The sequence below is a fragment of the Scomber scombrus genome, chromosome 7 (genome assembly GCF_963691925.1).
Source record: "Scomber scombrus chromosome 7, fScoSco1.1, whole genome shotgun sequence".
In the NCBI taxonomy this organism is placed as follows: Eukaryota; Metazoa; Chordata; class Actinopteri; order Scombriformes; family Scombridae; genus Scomber; species Scomber scombrus.
In genome coordinates this window covers 6,643,231-6,660,693 of record NC_084976.1, presented here as the reverse complement: position 1 = coordinate 6,660,693, position 17,463 = coordinate 6,643,231, and the positions used below count along the sequence as shown (strand labels likewise).

At 41.3% G+C, this 17,463-nt stretch overlaps 2 protein-coding genes across 3 annotated transcripts in view; both read left to right on the top strand.

The window, feature by feature from the left end:
* Positions 1-50: 50 nt before the first annotated feature.
* On the top strand, positions 51-11,827 carry dcaf13 (ddb1 and cul4 associated factor 13). Its single transcript, XM_062423035.1, has 11 exons — positions 51-448; positions 1,425-1,624; positions 1,715-1,822; positions 1,930-2,019; positions 2,181-2,336; positions 2,737-2,814; positions 2,918-3,000; positions 3,081-3,245; positions 3,732-3,867; positions 9,782-9,945; positions 10,469-11,827. The coding sequence occupies exons 1-11, from the start codon at positions 379-381 to the stop codon at positions 10,554-10,556; spliced, it is 1,338 nt and encodes a 445-aa protein (XP_062279019.1). The 5' UTR covers positions 51-378; the 3' UTR covers positions 10,557-11,827.
* A 2,774-nt stretch (positions 11,828-14,601) lies between these two features.
* rims2a (regulating synaptic membrane exocytosis 2a) overlaps positions 14,602-17,463 on the top strand; it is a 145,239-nt gene continuing 142,377 nt past the window's right edge. For both annotated transcript variants that reach the window (XM_062423016.1, XM_062423014.1), the window contains exon 1: positions 14,602-14,789. In XM_062423016.1, the coding sequence (XP_062279000.1) occupies positions 14,602-14,789 (188 nt within the window). The remainder of the gene's footprint in view (positions 14,790-17,463) is intronic.

The window sequence follows — 17,463 nt, the reverse complement described above, 5'->3', positions numbered from 1 at the left end:
ACTGTAAACCTATATAGTTGTTTCAATAAAGCTGTTTAGAAAAAAAAAAAAAGTACTGGATTTCCCAAAATGCAATGCGATACATTTTCTTCACCACCCGCTTTCTGTGGAGACCCGCCCTACTCTGCTACTGATTGGTTATAGTGGTCAAATTTGGGTCTCGGGAGTACAATTGGTTGGATTAGAGTAAGAATGTCAGGGTCAGAGCCAATCAGAGGCAGAGTAGGACGGGTCTTAACAGAATGCGGGTGGAAAAAAAAATTTAACGCCACTACATCAACACATGGCTGGTGAAACCTGTGCTTGCTGATATTTTTCTTCTTTAAAATTAATCTCACTGTGTTTTAAAAGTGTGTTCATATTTCGTTCTGCCGCCAAATGAAAGTCAAAGTCCTCTCGAGGAACCCGGACGACTATGTCCGGGAGACCAAACTAGATATACAGCGCGGTAAGTGAGAAACTTTAAACTCTGCTATGCTAATCACAGCCTGCTAGTTGTAATGCTTTGCTCTTTAAACAGGAGCTATAAGACAAACACCATACTTGTTTTTAATATGGTAGTTACGTAAGGCAATGTTACAGAGTCTGAGAACGTGGCTAATAGAAGGAAATGTAGTTAACTCAGAAGCAACGCATTAGCTGTCTGACATAAACAAGAGCATTTGTGTTAGCATTTATAGGCTACATTATAACACCAGCTACGTGGTGTCAACACACTAATGTTATCTGTAAGCACATATAAACCTTTATTGAGGTTGTTTTTTAGCAAGGATAAGTCCTCCTGTTGGCGCCAGTAAGAGGAGAAAAACGCTGTTGTAGTCATATAAAAAGTAATAATTGATAATGGCTACACTTTATAACTGCTACAAGCCATTTATTAAATGTATCTATAGTTGTTAGTAATGATGTATTGTAGGTTGAGAGGAAAGTGTTGGAAGTAAAGTGTTACTGGGTGAAAATAAAGAATTAGCAGGTCATAGTTAGGCATTTAAAATAAGTGAAAAAATAAATGATATGTATGAATGTATATATATATATTTATGTATGGACTCTGCAATCCCAATATTCTGGGATGACATAATATTGTGAAAATGTTTCAATTCAAGTACAATCTTAACTTGAGTGATTAATCTTTGAAATATCAATGCATCACTCATAAAGTCGTATGTTTGCTGGGAGTGCATTTAGTACAGAATTTTATAACACAAAAAATGTAAATATTTCAATATTGGTTGTTGAAATACACCATGTAATTTGTCTAAACAGAGCTATCATTCTAAATCTTAAGCTGTATAATTATTAAAAGGGGTGTTTATTTCTCTACCTTTGTGTGTTTATCATATTGCAGTTTTGTGGTGAGACTTACCATTTGTTTTTTTTAGCTAATATCATCTTGTGACATGAAACTATTGTCTGTATTTCAGTCCCTAGAAACTATGACCCAACCCTTCACCCGTTTGAGGTGGGTAGAGAATACACCCGGGCTCTGAATGCCACTAAGCTGGAGAGGGTGTTCGCCAAGCCTTTCCTGGCCTCCCTGGACGGGCACAGAGATGGAGTCAACTGCATGGCCAAACACAGCAAGAGCCTCTCCACTCTGCTGTCTGGCTCCTGCGATGGAGAGGTAACTATCTCAACTAGACATTTGTTAAACCTTTCAAAAGTGTGACATAAAGCGCACAACATTAACTGAATATTTAATTTAATTCTCAAGGTGAAAGTGTGGAATCTGAGCACGCACGAGTGTGTCCACACCCTCCAAGCACATGAAGGTTTTGTCCGGGGAATGGTCGTCCGCTACTGTGGAACATCCTTCTTCACGGTGAATGCTGCCCCTCATAAGAGTGTTTTAGGATTATTACACTTATTCTGAAGCTATTCTTTAATATAGAGCTTGTGTTCTATATCTCAACATGATGCCTGTTACAGGTTGGTGATGACAAAACTATCAAGCAATGGAAAATGGCGGCACCAGCTTATGGAGAGGAAGAGGAGCCACTTAATACAATTCTGGGCAAGGTATGATCAACATTGTGTAGGATTTTAATGATAGTTGTGACTACATCAAGCTACTGTAACATCCTGCTCTTTAAGTCATCTTCACCTCTGACCAGATGTGATGAGAATAAATGAATTATTTTTATTACTATAATAAAATAAATGATGCTTGTCCATTGCAGACAGTCTTCACGGGGCTCGACCATCACCAGAAGGACGGTGTGTTTGCAACATGCGGCCAGCAGGTGGACATCTGGGACGAGCAGAGGACCAGCCCCATCCGCTCTTTCAGCTGGGGTGTAGACAGCTTCAGCTCTGTCAGCTTCAACCCCGTTGAGGTGAGCCGCCAAATATCCACTGCACTAACAAGAGCCTGGTTCTGTCACAGAGCGATGAACGGTTTTGCCGTTTCTGCCGTGCGGTTTATTCTCCAAGGGGTCACAAAATTAATCTGAGGAGTCATAATAAAACAATATGAGAGGGGAACATTATTCTCTGATCAACTCCTCACAGCTCCTGGATAGATGCTACCTGTGACAATGGGTCCAAAGTAGATATTTATTTGTAGTACACAGTCACAAATCCAAAGAAATATAAAAAAGGGGATCCTCTTCTCTTGAGAAGACACTCTTGAGTATTGAAAGCTCACATTGAAATGATTGACACTTATTTTAAGCTGAAGTCTCACTGATACCTTTTTTATATTTCTGGACTGTAACAACCTTTATTTTTCCTCAGACTGAACTTCTGGCAAGCTGTGCCTCTGACAGAAGTATAGTGCTGTATGATATGAGAGAATCAGCACCTCTTAAAAAGGTAAGACTCCACCTCTCTCTATACCTCCTTTTTTTTTCTTTTTTCCCCCACCTGTCTCCACAATCATATAATATGTGTATCTGCTTTCTGTTTTCCTCTTCAGGTTATCATGACAATGAGGAGCAACACATTATGCTGGAACCCAATGGAAGCCTATTACTTCACATCTGCAAATGAAGACTATAAGTGAGTTAACCTCATGCTGCAGTAGTTCTCAGTAATGATAGCATAACAGGACTAATGTTTGTGTCTCTTTGTTTCTTCAGCCTCTACACATACGACATGAGGTACCTGAACCGGCCAGTCATAGTGCACATGGACCATGTGTCTGCAGTGCTGGATGTGGACTATTCTCCCACTGGCAAGGAGTTTGTATCGGCCAGTTTTGACAAGACCATTCGCATCTTCCCCAAGGACGGTGGCCACAGCAGGTCAGTACAACCCCAATCACATTTTTTTTAAATGAGCTCTGCTTCATAGTTTTTTGCAACAGCATAAATGTTTGAATGTAACTTTAACATAGCTGATGATGTTAATAATATTGTTTCTGGGGTCTGTAAAGTTTATCATGTTTGCTTCATTTATTCATGGTCAGAGTTGGTTTGTTCGATCATATTTTACTCTGTTAGTGATTCAGTGAGACTTGAATCAAAGAAATAGTTCATCCAACATGTTTGAAAGCCCACTCACCATGTTGTCAATCACTTAATAATTAATATATCATTGTAAAGTTTTTGTGTTTTAGATTTCTGGTCTAATAAAACATTTAAATACCCAAGAGGAGTGATTTTAGGAGCTTAGCATTCCTGTTCAGTGTGTTTAACCCTGTGTGTCCTATTGCTGGATTCTCTCCTTAATGTGGCTGTTTGCTAAAAGCTAACAAAGTTGTTTTGTTTTTTTCTCTTTTTGATCATCAGGGAAGTGTACCACACCAAACGCATGCAGCACGTCATCTGCGTAAAGTGGTCTGCAGATAACAAGTACATCCTGAGCGGTTCTGATGAAATGAATATCCGATTGTGGAAAGCCAACGCAGCCGAGAAACTGGGAGTGGTGAGTCCCGTCTTTCCTTCCCTCCACACACAGGCTGATAACACACACTGATAACACCCGCTGACTTAGTTAACAGTCCAGGATGGTTACATTACTCAGGAAAGTGCATAAACCCCTGCTTTCACTTACATTTTTCATCTGTATGCATGGAATTTCATCTTAAAGGTAAGTTTTTGATGGATTCACGGTTATTCCTCCCCACATTGTCCGTAATAAATTAACCAGTTAACAGCTTTCAGACTCTCAGACATACTGTATCTCTCTCCAATGTATTACCTGACTTTGTTTTATGAGTTTGCTGCATTCTTCAACACAGCCGTGGCCCCGTGCCCACCTCAGCAGGGTAAGCGTGGGTGCCAGGAGAGACGGCACCGCTGTTGCCAAATGCCCTGATGGATGCTGACTTAGGGTAGAATCACTCTCAATAAGTACAATGTACCAATTGGCACAGCGGCACTCGTGGCAGGTGGAAGTTCAAAAAAAAAAAAAGAAAAAAAACTGAAAAGCTTGTGCAGTTGTTTGAAAAACCAGGAACAAAAGCCCCAAGCTGCCAGACCTGATCTTTTTCAGACACATCTCCACTGACTCTTAGTGTCTTGGTTAGTGAGCGCCACATACAGACAGGGGGACAAATCAAAGGAATAACCTGAATAAATGTGCGGAGAAACATAGTGAACGCAGATGCTTCCAGTGAGGTGCACTGCATGGTACAATTAAGCTGCACTACGGTGGACGGTACAGTTATAAACTTAAGTGTCTCCTCCATTGCCATCTGCAGTAGCAGCAGCAGAGTCACAGCAAACAGTAGCAGAGTGATATGTCTGTCCTCCCTCCTGCCCTCTGCTGTAAACACATGTAGCTGTTAGTGAGCAGCTGCTTTCATGTCTCCCTGGGTCTCAACGCTTGTGCTTTGTAGAAACTCTCTCGACCGCACACACATTTCCTTATTCCTTAAAAGAGCTACACTACCAAGAGTTTCTCAGGCACAGAGACTCCCAAATGCTATCAATTTCTAAATAAATGGGTATTTGGTGTTACTTTTTGCCATTAAAGAAAAACCTGACCTGGCCCAGGTTTTTAGCAGCCCGTTAGGCCTAAACAGTTACAGAGAAAACACTGGCATGTGTGGCATACACCTAGAGAACAGTACAGGCCTGAATGTTTGACCCCTACAGCAAGGGGATCCGGTGGCTCTGTTATGCTGTTGGGGGCATTTTGCTGGCATGGTTTGGGTCCACTTGTCCCCTTGGAGGGAAGAGTCAATGCAAATCAATACAAAGTTGTTCTGAGTGATCACCTTTATCCTATGATTAAACAGTTCTATCCTGGTGGGAGTTGTCTCTTCCAGGATGACAATGCCCCTATCCATAGGGCACGAGGGGTCACTGAATGGTTTGAGTATGAAAATGATCTGGATCATACGCTATGACCTTCACAGTTACCAAATCTCAACCCAACTGGACACATATGGGAGATTTTGGAATGAAGTGTTAGACAGCGCTCTCCATCACCATCATCTAAACACCAAATGAGGGAATATCTTTTGGAAGAATAGTGTTCATCCCTCCAGCAGAGATCACAGATTGTAGAATCAATGCCAAGACACATTAAAGCTGTTCTGGCAGCATATGGTGGCCCAACAACTTACTAAGACACTTTCTGTAGGTTTTTCCTTTTACTATGTCGCCCACCTGTATATCGTATTCAGATAATAAAGGCTGTGTTAGCAGAAATTATGGCCCTAGTGTTATGTTATGCACAACTGTCAAATAAAACTCCTTTAAAATGCTGGGAAGTGTTCCAATGCCCCAAATACCAGTTATGGCTGAATAATAAAGATCAATGGCATCTCGCGTGCCATCTCCAACAGCCATCTTTCATTCCTAATCGGATTCACTCTTGCTTATTCTCTTAATGCAGCTCCAGAGTGGAAAATTGGCCCGCTTTTGGCACTTGTTTTACTGTCACTGTGCAAGAGAAGATTTATTCGCAAGCTTTGCACTTAAAGAGATCAGACAAGGCATGCTCTTATCAGCAGTTTAAATCGGCCAATCACTTAAAGCGGGGCCACTCGGAACATAATGAAGCATTAACAATCAAGTTGTACTGAAAGGGTCTTTAATTATCAAGAAATGCTGAAATGCTGAATCGAGGGTTTGTCTCTGTCTAAAGGCATCCCGTTGGACTGATCATGACTTCTCTATCAGCTGCTTCTCTATCACTTTTTTCTTTGTAACTTTTCATGCAACATGATTTGACTCCACTGTGTAAATTTGTCTTAAACGTGGAATTAATCTGCTTTTATTTTAAATTGTATTTATACAGATGCACTTATCACAAGTCACTGATTTGAAACGGAAAGGCAACTGAATTGTTTAGAAACATTGGAATTGATGATTGACATTCACAAGCTATGTTACCTACCTGTTTGACCTAATATTAATTGATTAGCCATAAGTCAGATATGAACTCACCAAGTTGATTGCTGACATCTGTTAACAGGGTGACATCGTCTACACGTGCTGCGTGACGACAGCAGAGCATCAGCATCAGTCTCGCTGTGTGGTTACCTGAGTTTTGGCTCCCCAACACACAATCAATGTAGCTACACATGTAAAAAAGCCTTAAAGGACCTTTCCGTACAAGTGAAACCAAAGCCCTTACGCTGTTTAAGACAGGCCGTATTGATTAAAGTAGATCTTTTTTCCTGAGACACACGCGAGATGGACGACCGAAAGACGCATCTGAAACACAACCTGCATTGACTTGAGTGTAAGAAACACGAGCAGTCAGACAACCCCACTGGTTTTAAACAAACCTGCAGGTTAATTAACTAAAATGACTCAAGTACATAATTAAAAAAACTATAAAATTCCATCACAATTACTCTACTTATGTGTATTTTGGCTCAGATAATGACTTGTTTACAACTCATTTATTTCTTCAACTCACAATGTTCTCCAGTATCCACAATAACTTTATTATTATCCTAATGTAATAATATAATTATGTAATAATTATCCTTTATTTGAGGTAATTCTGGTCACTGACACTCTGATGAATGCCTTGGTTAGCAAAGGTCAACGTCATGGTTTTGATCCTACAGAGCAAGAACTTGAAGTATGTTTAGATAGTCAGAGTGACACCTCTTCTTGATTTATACAGCTCTGCTTGTGGCTACAGTACTGTACTACCTGCAGTCTGTTAAATCTGCTTCACCAGCTGTTAAAACGCCCCGTCACCACTGTTTCCATTGGACGCAGTTTCTCTAAGCTGATTTTTGTCAACTTGTTTGGTTTTTCATCTAGATGAGATTTGCTGTTTGGGGTCATTGGTTAAAGTTTTCAATATTCCCTAACAGAAGGAGTTTTTGGCATTATCATCTGCAGTGAACTGGATACAACTTAGTTTCAGTGTCTGCTGTTGTCTTTCTGCAGCCTAGTCTACTTTTGGATGGAAAACGCAACAAAGTAGATCGACTTTTCTCACTTCCAGCAGTACATTTCAGGCAGTTTTCCTTTTCTGCGTCTTGATAGCTGTCTACACTCATTGTTCAGCAGCTATTTGTCATTGTGGTTAATGTACAAGAGTACCCACCGTTTAATCTCAGTTGTTAAGAACCAATGTCCTTTCCTAAATTTGCTGCTTAATATCTAATGACTGTCTCTAAATCTAATCCTTTCAAACAAAAATCAAAATGAAACATCTTCCACTGTCTCATATCAATCTTGTGGAGATTATACAAACAGTGTTTAGCAGGCTCACCGTGTGTGTATCCAGGGGAATTAGTTTAGTCCAACAGGATCAGCATCTAACAGCTCTTCTCCTACAAATTGAATCTGAGACAAATCATTGCTTTTAATTAGAATAAAAGCCTTCGAGGAGGGCAGCCTCAGCCAAGACCAGTCCGAGGGGCCCGCTGGTTGTTATGAGAGATGGAGAGGGAGGGATGTTGTTGAGCTGGTGTCTTCACTTTTTAACAGACATTGATTCGGTTTTGAACAAGCGGGTTGTCAGGCGGAAGTTACTGCTTACTGTACGGGCCGGCGTTTTATGATGGAAGGGGGCATACCGTAACTGCCACTAATCGGTGAAATACCACCTGAGCTGAATACAAGATGAGTCTTTTTAGACTTGCATGGTCTTCTTTGGATGTCCTTTTTCTTTTTTCAGAGAATAAAAACTGTATTCAGTGCATTCCAACAACACGTGAGCCACAGTGTTGATCCTGCTTTTGTAAAATTCTATGATTTGATGCCCCTTTCACATCACTTCACAGAACAAGGAAAGCTGATGGAAAACACATCAAGAAATGCTTTGTTACTGGAAGCATAGATACGTACAAACCATAGACTCTGTAACTGACATTAAGTACAGCCGTGCTGCAGGAATAGACACAAGTTTACAAGTTAAATGCCTGTTACGAGACCACTGACTCATCTCCAGGGGGAGTTCTAGCCGTGCAGAGTCAGCAAGGGTCATCTTCCGTTTGCAGCTGTTTGTTCTAATCAACAGTAGAAACTAGTAAGACAACAGCAGTGTTTGTTCACGTGTCTAAGAAGATCTGAGTTACCTGAAAAGTCTTATTTTCTGGCCATGTAAGGACTTCTTATGGCTGCTGTCTCTAAGAAGCAAAGGTAGTGTAGTGTAGTAGTGTGGCGTTGTTCTAGGGATGCAAAACTTCTTAGTGAGGAAGTCCAGTATCATGATCTTTATTCTAGAAGTTTTATTTTCTCAAATCTTACCTATAACAATGGCAGCTCAGAAAACAAGTCATAAGAGATATATTCACAACGAAATCATTACAAGCTATTTTAAACTGGTGCAATCAACCTTTAATCCTTTATAGAAACACACTGAGTCATTACTGAGTCACAACCCAACCATATTTTATTAAACAACAGGATGAGCAATGATGGGTTATACAACTTTAATGTATTCTTTGCTCTTTTATTTACATCTGCGCTTGTTTCAGTTTCCATTGCAGCACTGCAGTACCTCCTGCATGTCAAACAGCAGCTTACAATCCTCCATAATAATCAATAATCAACACAAACGTTACAGAAAGACCTGTTAAAAAACTTACTCAGAAGTGTCATTTCTTCTAGCATAACACTTCTGAATCTGTAAAGTGGGGAGAATCAAGTTGATGTGCATTGTGGGCATTGTAGGCACCAGGTTTTGACAAGTTGAAAAAATTATTGGAATAAAAAAGACGCTATCTCGTTGATTTTGATCCTTTTTTTTTTAACTTTCCATTATGATTTGGACAGTGTCACATGAGTACAGTGCTAAAGTTGAAAGTGCTATTTCAAAAACTGCTATTAAATATTCCCATTAATAACTAAATGATCATAATGAGAATGTTAATAAAACATGTAGCAGTTGCCATCACTTTGTAGCCTTCTCCACACTTAATTAAAATCTTTAATATAAAGAAATGTATACACAAATATGCATTCATGTATTCTGCAGTCAAAATGTAAAAATCATTGAGGGTCTTTTTTCAATGTTTTATTTGCCCATTATTACCCATTATTGTACATACACACAAATTAGTTAATTAGGGCTAAGATTAGATTTCTTGTGTCAGGATTTTTGCCATTTGACTACCATTTCTGGTCTAGCCAATGTTTGCTTGGAAGGGTTCTGAAAACATAATGAAAAATACCTATTTAGTCTTTTAGTTTGGAGGAATCATCACCATTGAAATTAAGTTGTGTCCTCTTGTCCAAGAAGCTTCCATCTTGGTTCACTCCTCATCACATTTATTTGCTTCAACCCTATGTCTCATTTCTGAATCCTTTTGTTAATTTCTCTTCTACACCTCATTTCCTCTCTCACTTCGTCCATTCTTCATGTCCCCCACTGTTCACTTCCATCTAACCGACTCTTCCTCCCCGATGTCTCCTAGCTGACCCCAAGAGAGAAGGTGGCCACCAACTACAGTCAGAAGCTGAAGGAGAAGTTCCAGCACCACCCCCAGGTCCGACGCATCGCTCGCCACCGACATCTACCCAAGAACATCTTCCACCAGACCAAGGAGCTGAGGGTTATGAAGGAGGCTCGCCGTAGAAAGTGCGTATTCATTATAGGAATATTACTTTATTTAGCTATAGGAATGGCATAAGTCTCCTCTGTGTTTGTGTAAAGGTGATGGTGACTTGGGCTTCTGCCAGGAGAGGTCTGACCTATGCAGTCACAACCGCCTAATGGAAAATGTCACAGATGGGACTCTCCCACTATGACATGGTCTCAATAGGCCTTGCATACTCATTTCCAGCTTGTACGGTGGATTGATTGTCCCAGTTTGCCCTGCAGTCAAGTGATTCATAGCTCTTTGTTTGTAATTACTGGCAGTATTGCGACACATCAGACGTGTGTTTGGACTGTGAATGATTTACTAGCTGTGCTTTTATGCATTATTTTCAGGGCAAATTAGTTGAGTCAGTGACGTAGGTGTTAGGTCAACAGTCTCATATTCAATCTCTTCCTCCCCCTTTCCGATTTCTCACCTATCCCTCCCTTCCTCCCTCTCTCTCTCCTGAATATTCTCACCAGCAAGCTGATTTGTTCACGGCTCTTGCGTCTTGTTTTTCAGGGAGAGAAACGTCCGCAAGCACAGCAGACCGGGAAGCGTGCCGGTGGTGTCCGAGAAGGAGAAGCATGTCGTGACTGTGGTCAAATAAACAGAGCGTGGAAGACCCAGGAGCTGCATTAGAGAGATGAGGTGGAGCCTGAGATCACACCCACACTGGACATGTTTATGTACATTTAAAAAGAAAACGCAGCATTTGGGCAATTGCGGGATCAACTTTTGAAGTGACATGTTACTTGAAAGTACAAGGACACAGAATGTAAATGCATATTAACAACAAATCAAAGTCTTCACCTTCCATCATTAAAGAAATAGTTGGACGTTTTTGGAAAATACACTTCCTAAAATGGCAAACTTTTACTTTTTAAAATCAAAATCACTTCATATTAACACTGTGTAGTTGTGAGATTCCCTTCACACAGGTTCTGATGTAACTTCCAGTTGTGATACTGTACTGTTTACGTTCCATCACAGGATCCATAACCAACACAACAGTATAAGTGTCCACTGTTTAAAAGACTGTCGGTTTACCCTGCGCCTATTTACATAAATATAAAAATCAATGTTCTCCATGGTTTCATTCAAGACCAGCATTTCCATGAATGAGGTTCAATAAATGTGCCATTGATAATTAAAACTACCAGAGATGGTTTAAAGCTGTTGGTAAGCTTCAAATGAACAAGGTGATACGATATCTTGACCGACCACATCTGTGACACTGTTAGGAAATCCACACCAAAAAACCTGATGTAACAGCCTCCTCCTGGACTTGCCCTCAATCTTTCTCCAAGAACTCGGTTTGTGTTTTTTGCCTGTCTTCTTAGTTTAAAATGTTTTAAAAAAAAGGGGCTACTAAGTGCTGCATACTTTGGGACAGTCTCTCCATGAAGTCCTTCATGAATACCTTCAGTTCATAACAAAAAATGTGATGGAAGTAGCTATCTGGAGAGATTTCAAACGCTATCTGAACCAGACCCTTCACTGCCATCAGAAAAGGCTGCCAGATGTTGTTGGACGACCCAACGAGCATTTCTTTTGAAGGATACTGAGGCCTTTAATTTACTTTTTATTTTTTTTTTATTTTAATTTATCTCCAGTGACATTTTTAATTGTTTTCTCCTTCAGCCATCGTATCAGACGTCAAATCCTGAAGTTTGTAAAATAACTGGCCTGGTTTTTTGGCTTGCAAGCAAAAACAGTTAGTTACCATTTCTTACTTCAGTTTTTCCGTTTGATATATTTTGAAATTCCTCATGAATGAGGTAACATTTTTTTAGACAATATACTTCACTCAAAATCTGTATGTATATGTGATTGACACATTGTTTGCTGATGTGTATTTATAATAAACATCGAAACTAATTTATGCTTTGTTCACATGTCATTTGGAAGAAATGATAAGTGGAATCGTTGGTGTCAGACTTAAAGGGAAACATCTGTATTTTTCAATGTGTACCCTATTTTCCCAATCATTTTGTGTATAAGTGACTAATGTAGACAACTTTTGAAACTGGTCCAGTAATGAACGAGAGCACTGCTGCCGGCAGCCACAAAATGGGTTGCTATTCTATTGTTGTTATTAGGCGTCTTCCAACTTACAGAGAAAAAGTTTTTTTCTTTTTTACCTTTCACTTGTTCTGGTTTGTTTGCTATTGTTTCTAACCAAGTCTCGCTCAAGGAGAAATCTTGTTCCAAAATCTCTCAATATTCAGCCACTAAGCTATGCTTTCTGTAGTCTAACACAACAAAATCCTACCAGCACTCCACTCTCCATCTCTGTCTTGGCTGAATATTTAGCTAATTTTGACAAGTCAGCGCTCATGAGATTGGGCGTACATTGCCCCGAGGGATTACATTGCGGCAAATTTAGAGGCGACCGGCTAAAGTGCTCTCGCTCAATACTGGACCAGTTTCAAAAATTGTTGTCCCCATTAGTCACCTAAACACAAAAATATGGTATAATATGGTCCAGGTTTAAGTATACTGAAGTTTACCTTTAACACCAACTTCCTTCTTGTTGTTTGATTTGGTGCTAATTTACTTACAGTTCTAATGAGGTAGAGGCTTTATCCTCTTAATGTGGTCCTTCAAATCCTATCAGCACCGCAGCCTGAGAGAGACGGGGATATCTTTGGGAAAGGATTGGGGATCAAGGGAGGGATTTCAGTCTGGGGTCAGAGCTGAGAAATGGGTAAAATGGTTGGAGTCACATTAATGGAGAAGTTTTGCAGTGGGGTTGGCACAAACATGCTGGTGTAATCAGACTGTTTGAAGCATCTGGGTGTCTCCAGATGCTGAAAAAAGTACATTTTGGTTGTACTATCAAAACACCCAGTCCTGTTTTAATTGCTCAAATCTCCTGGAATAGGGCTACAACTAACAATTTGTTCATGATCAGCTATGAAAATCTGTTATTTTCTCAATTTGTAGGTTAATAGTTTGGCCTACTATACTCATCATATGTTCAGACAGTCTGTGATGGTGTTTTCAAATGTCATGTTTTGTCTGACTAACACTCCAAAACCTAAAAATAGTTCAAATTTAAAAAAAGAAAGATATTGTTTTCACAGTCAAGTGCATCAACACAGCTGATAGACATTGTGCAACTGTTAGAGCTCAGTTTTCTTCTATGCATCATCACCGAATTTCTCACATCACCTGGCAACAAAGCCACTGTGTAATGTACACTGCACTAAAACACAGCACTGACCGGTGTTACAACCTATTTGGTGCCCCATCAGATTTTGTGATCCTTTAAATAAAAGTATCAATGGTACAGTGTAAAAATCCTGCATTTAAAATCCTACTTATGTAAAAGTATAGAGGTATTTACCAGCTGTATTTACCTAAAATACTCAAGTAAACTAGCCTAATCTCACTTGAGTATTTTAAATGCAGGAATTTCACATGTAATAGATTATTGTCACATTGTAGTATGATACTTTTTAATTAAGAATATCAGTGCTTCTTCCATCACTGCAGGTCACAGACTCTGACGGGTCACCAAACACCGGAACCACAGTAGCACCTGCAGTTACAGTCATATTCAGTATTTATCTCTCCACTTCACATTCCCCCCCTCTCACAGCGCTCATGATCTTGTTATGAAATATGCATGAAACCTTTCCTGGCAGGCAGGCAGCTCCACAGTGCTGCTCCAGCTTTACACAGCCCCTCCAGTCCGCGTTTTTGCGCCTGCTATCTGCCTGCTGTCAATGAACATCCAAGCGCGTCCTCTCGGCTTTATTCTTCTACGTGTTTCCATCGCTCCGCCTCTTCTTCCTATCTGGATTTTTTTCCCCTCACTCTCTCTCTCTCTCTCTCTCTCTCTCTCCCCCCTCTCTCTCTCTATCTCTCTCCCTCTCTCTCTCTCTCCTCCTCTCATTGCATCCATTTTTGTGCATTTAAGAAATCTCCAAGAATTACCAACCTGGAGGAAAGCGAGCTAAGCGGAGTGACAGAGGAGGGTTAAGGACTCCAAAGGAAAACAAACAAGGACGGACCTGGCATCTTTTATTCCAGCATGCGAGTGCAACCTCTCTAAAGGATGGCAGCGATGGGTTAGACAGGATTTAACATGACTGCGAAATAAAAGGCAAGAGTTGTTGTTTTTGTAATCCTCTGTAGCCTCTTTCCTCCTACTTTTTTCATCCCTGGATGGATGGAGGCTTGTGTTGGGAATACTACCTGAAGGTTGCAGCCTCCAGCCTTTTGCTCTTTGCTTCTTCTTCTTTTTTTAAAGGGCATCCATTTCTAATCTTGAGTGTTTTCTGTGTCACAAATGTTCATGTGTAAATTTCAGCCTGCAACAGCTTAGATATAGCGAGCCCCAGCGTTTGCAGGCACCGCTCAGTGGGCTGCAGCGAATTTGCAAACCCCATCATGAGCATTAAATAGATGAGGATGAAGCCTGTAATTGATATTTTGACGCTTATTTCTGCAGCACAGTGTGTGTGCATGATACTCCCTAACTAAGATGTCATGCCGTCTGTAGCCACGGTGTCTCCAGCAACATCCCGACCACCACTTTGACCATTTTTGACAGCATGAAATGTTACCAATCATTTAAATGAAAAGAGAGAAATGCTGCTGGTTGACGGTCCTTTTCTCGTTTTTTAGCCACTGTGTGTAAAAAGATGTCTGCTCCACAAGGGCCCCGGGGCGGCGCTGGCCCTGCTGCTGCTGCTGCCTCAGCGGCCGGCGCCATGCCGGAGATGCCGGAGATGCCGGACCTCAGCCACCTCACCGAGGATGAGAGGAAGATCATCCTCGGTGTCATGGACCGACAGAAGAAGGAGGAAGCGAAGGAACAGACGATGTTAAAGTAAGAAGCGGCGTTTTTGTTGATTGTTTCTTAGTATTTAGAGTGGTGTCAGTGTGCAGCTGCTGATGCTACTGTCATATAACTAACCCCTGGTGTTTGCTGGGTTATTATTACCGTGTTGATCTCTATAAGAGTGGCTCTGTGAGATACTAGTGGCTCATGTTGCCTCTTCACATCCATGCCACAGCTTAAATAGTCGAGTAGCCGATGGGGCCGAAGGTGAGGTGAATCTTTCCCTCGATTGCTCTCGACCCCCCCTCTTTTTTTTCTTTTCTTTTCTTTTTAGAAAACAGCCTACTTTTTCATTATAACAGCGGTGTATGGTGTCTGTAATGCGGCATGCTCTCTAGCCTCTTTCCCCCCACTTTTGTTGTACAGCTGTACTATGATGGGTTGGGTTAGCAGCAACGGGCGCCATTTTTCACGTAAAATGCACGCCAAATGGCTTAACCTTTCCCCACGAACGTCACCGAGATTACACAATATGACACTGGAAAGATCATTTAAGGTGTCCTTTGTGGCGATGGCGCACGCTAGGGTGTGTGTGTGTGATTTCAACGCTAAAGTCTCGGTAGAAATCCTGCCCCCCTCCACCCCTTTTCCCTCTCTCTCTCTCTCCCTCTCTCTCCCTCCCCCTGCTCCTCTTGTGTACAGATGTCGCTCAGAGCGGTTCAGCACCACGGCGCTGTCCACTGTAGGGTTTTAGTTTTTAAGGTGGACCGGAGTATTTCCACCGCCATCCCTGTAACCTTTACTATGTGAGCCATAACTCTGCTTTATGGTGGAATATTACATTCAGCCCCAGTTATAAAAACACACTCACTTGATGTATTGTTAATTAAACAAATGATTTGACCTTCCAGGCTAATGAGGAGAGAGGGATTTCAGGGCAATGGCTTTAAATGTTTCCATCCTGTTGATTTTTTTTCATTTTTTTCATTTGTGTTAATCTTCTTCAATGAAAATGATGCACATGCTTGCACGCTTGCATGTAGATACAAGCTGATCTTTTACAGCAATGCAGGCTACTTTCTCTTTTACTTTTTATATTTTAGTGCAACATTAATACTTCCTTATATAGGTTGTTGTACCCATTGTAACTGATGAGTAAATCTATACAAATCTCTGTTAGAGATCTCTGGCAACTTTACCGGTGCTGTCGCCTCCCAGCGTGGCCGATGACACCAGTGTGAGAGGCGTGCAGCTCTATCACTGGGAGCTTTTAGGAGGCATTAGAGCGGTTGTTTTCCATCATCAGGTAAATGTTTGCACTACGGCAGCATTCCTAATGGAGAGAAAGTTGTGCAATCCCTACCTAGTGCTGCTGCACGATAAACATGACTCATGTACTCCAAGACACGGCTACCTCAGCTGTGTGAATCATCCAGGCCTTTTCTGCCTTTCCCCTTCCCCCCTTTAATACTGCTCCCCCCCCCATGTTCCCCTTCCTCCCTAATAGCTGAGTGTTTTTCCTATTTCTCTTTCTCTGAGGTAAAGGGGATTGTCAGTTTTAGTCACTCTTAGTCTGACAGTGATGTCAAAGCTGTGTCATGACTGAGCATGGGCAGAAGAGGCTGTTCTTTGCAAGGCACATGACTGACTGACTGACTGACTTACTGACTGTCTCACTGTAACATTAGGTAACTGATTGCAGGCCACACAAGCTGAAGTCATGCAAGACGTTTGATGGGGTGCGGAGGGGGGTAAAAAAGTCTTCTGTGTCGATTTCTTGCGTGCTAATTTGCACGAGAATTATGTTTCCAATATGACTTAGTTACCTGGGATTTCATCTCACCAGCAGGGCTATACTGCAGACACATATGACAGCAGAGGAAAGATATGGAGTTAACATTGTGTCGTGTTAGTTGAAAGATTCAGATCAGTCAGAGAAGTGTGCAGGAGAGCTCTTGGTCTCATAGTAAAGTTTTTGTTCAATATATCGTACAGGATATTGGTTAGTCTTACTGTGTTCTGTCTATACGCACAAGGTGACTCATCATGAGTCATCAAAACAGTAAATCCCCACTTTCTATACCTTATGAATCACACGAGCGCAACATATCCTAAAGCAGTGTTAATATGCTCAGCCCTGGCGTAGGTACAACCGCAGCGGATTAACTTGTCATTGGACGGTTTGTAGCATTTCCAGCAGTGTTGGAAACAAAACACCCACACCGCAACATACCCAACCCTATAGACTGTGCATCTGCGCTGTCGCAGTCACGGTCCAATCCCACAGCAGCTTGGATGGCTTTTCGGGAAAGTGGCAGTTTGAACATTGAAGTGTGTAATCTAACAGAGGGAATCCTGGGAGGATGGAGGGATGGAGAAGACAGAGAGAGAGAGAGAGAGAGAAAGAGAGAGAGAAGCCTCCAGCTGCAGGGCTTGCCAACTTGCTGTCATCTCACTGGAGGTGCTACAGAGAGCGTGGATGGAAATCCAGTGCTGCTGACTTGCATGTAATTAGCTACTCCCTCTCTCTTAGCGCGCTCATTCTTTAGCAGGCCTGTGTATGTGGGTCTGCATGTAGGAGAAGTGCTGCACCAATCAGACGTCCATATGCTGCACACCACACTGAAAACCATTAACATTGTTCAGTATTAGAATCGTAACCTAGAAAGCTCATGTAAGCTGCAGACATGAAAGTACATGTACAGTAGTTCAGAATCTCAGC

Bases quoted from the DNA above. Each gene is read 5' to 3' on its own strand.
- dcaf13 (XM_062423035.1), top strand. From the start codon at position 379: ATGAAAGTCAAAGTCCTCTCGAGGAACCCGGACGACTATGTCCGGGAG. The intron at 3,001-3,080 runs GTGAGTTAACCT...TTGTTTCTTCAG, and splicing joins TCTGCAAATGAAGACTATAA to CCTCTACACATACGACATGA. The intron at 9,946-10,468 runs GTGCGTATTCAT...CTTGTTTTTCAG, and splicing joins AAGGAGGCTCGCCGTAGAAA to GGAGAGAAACGTCCGCAAGC.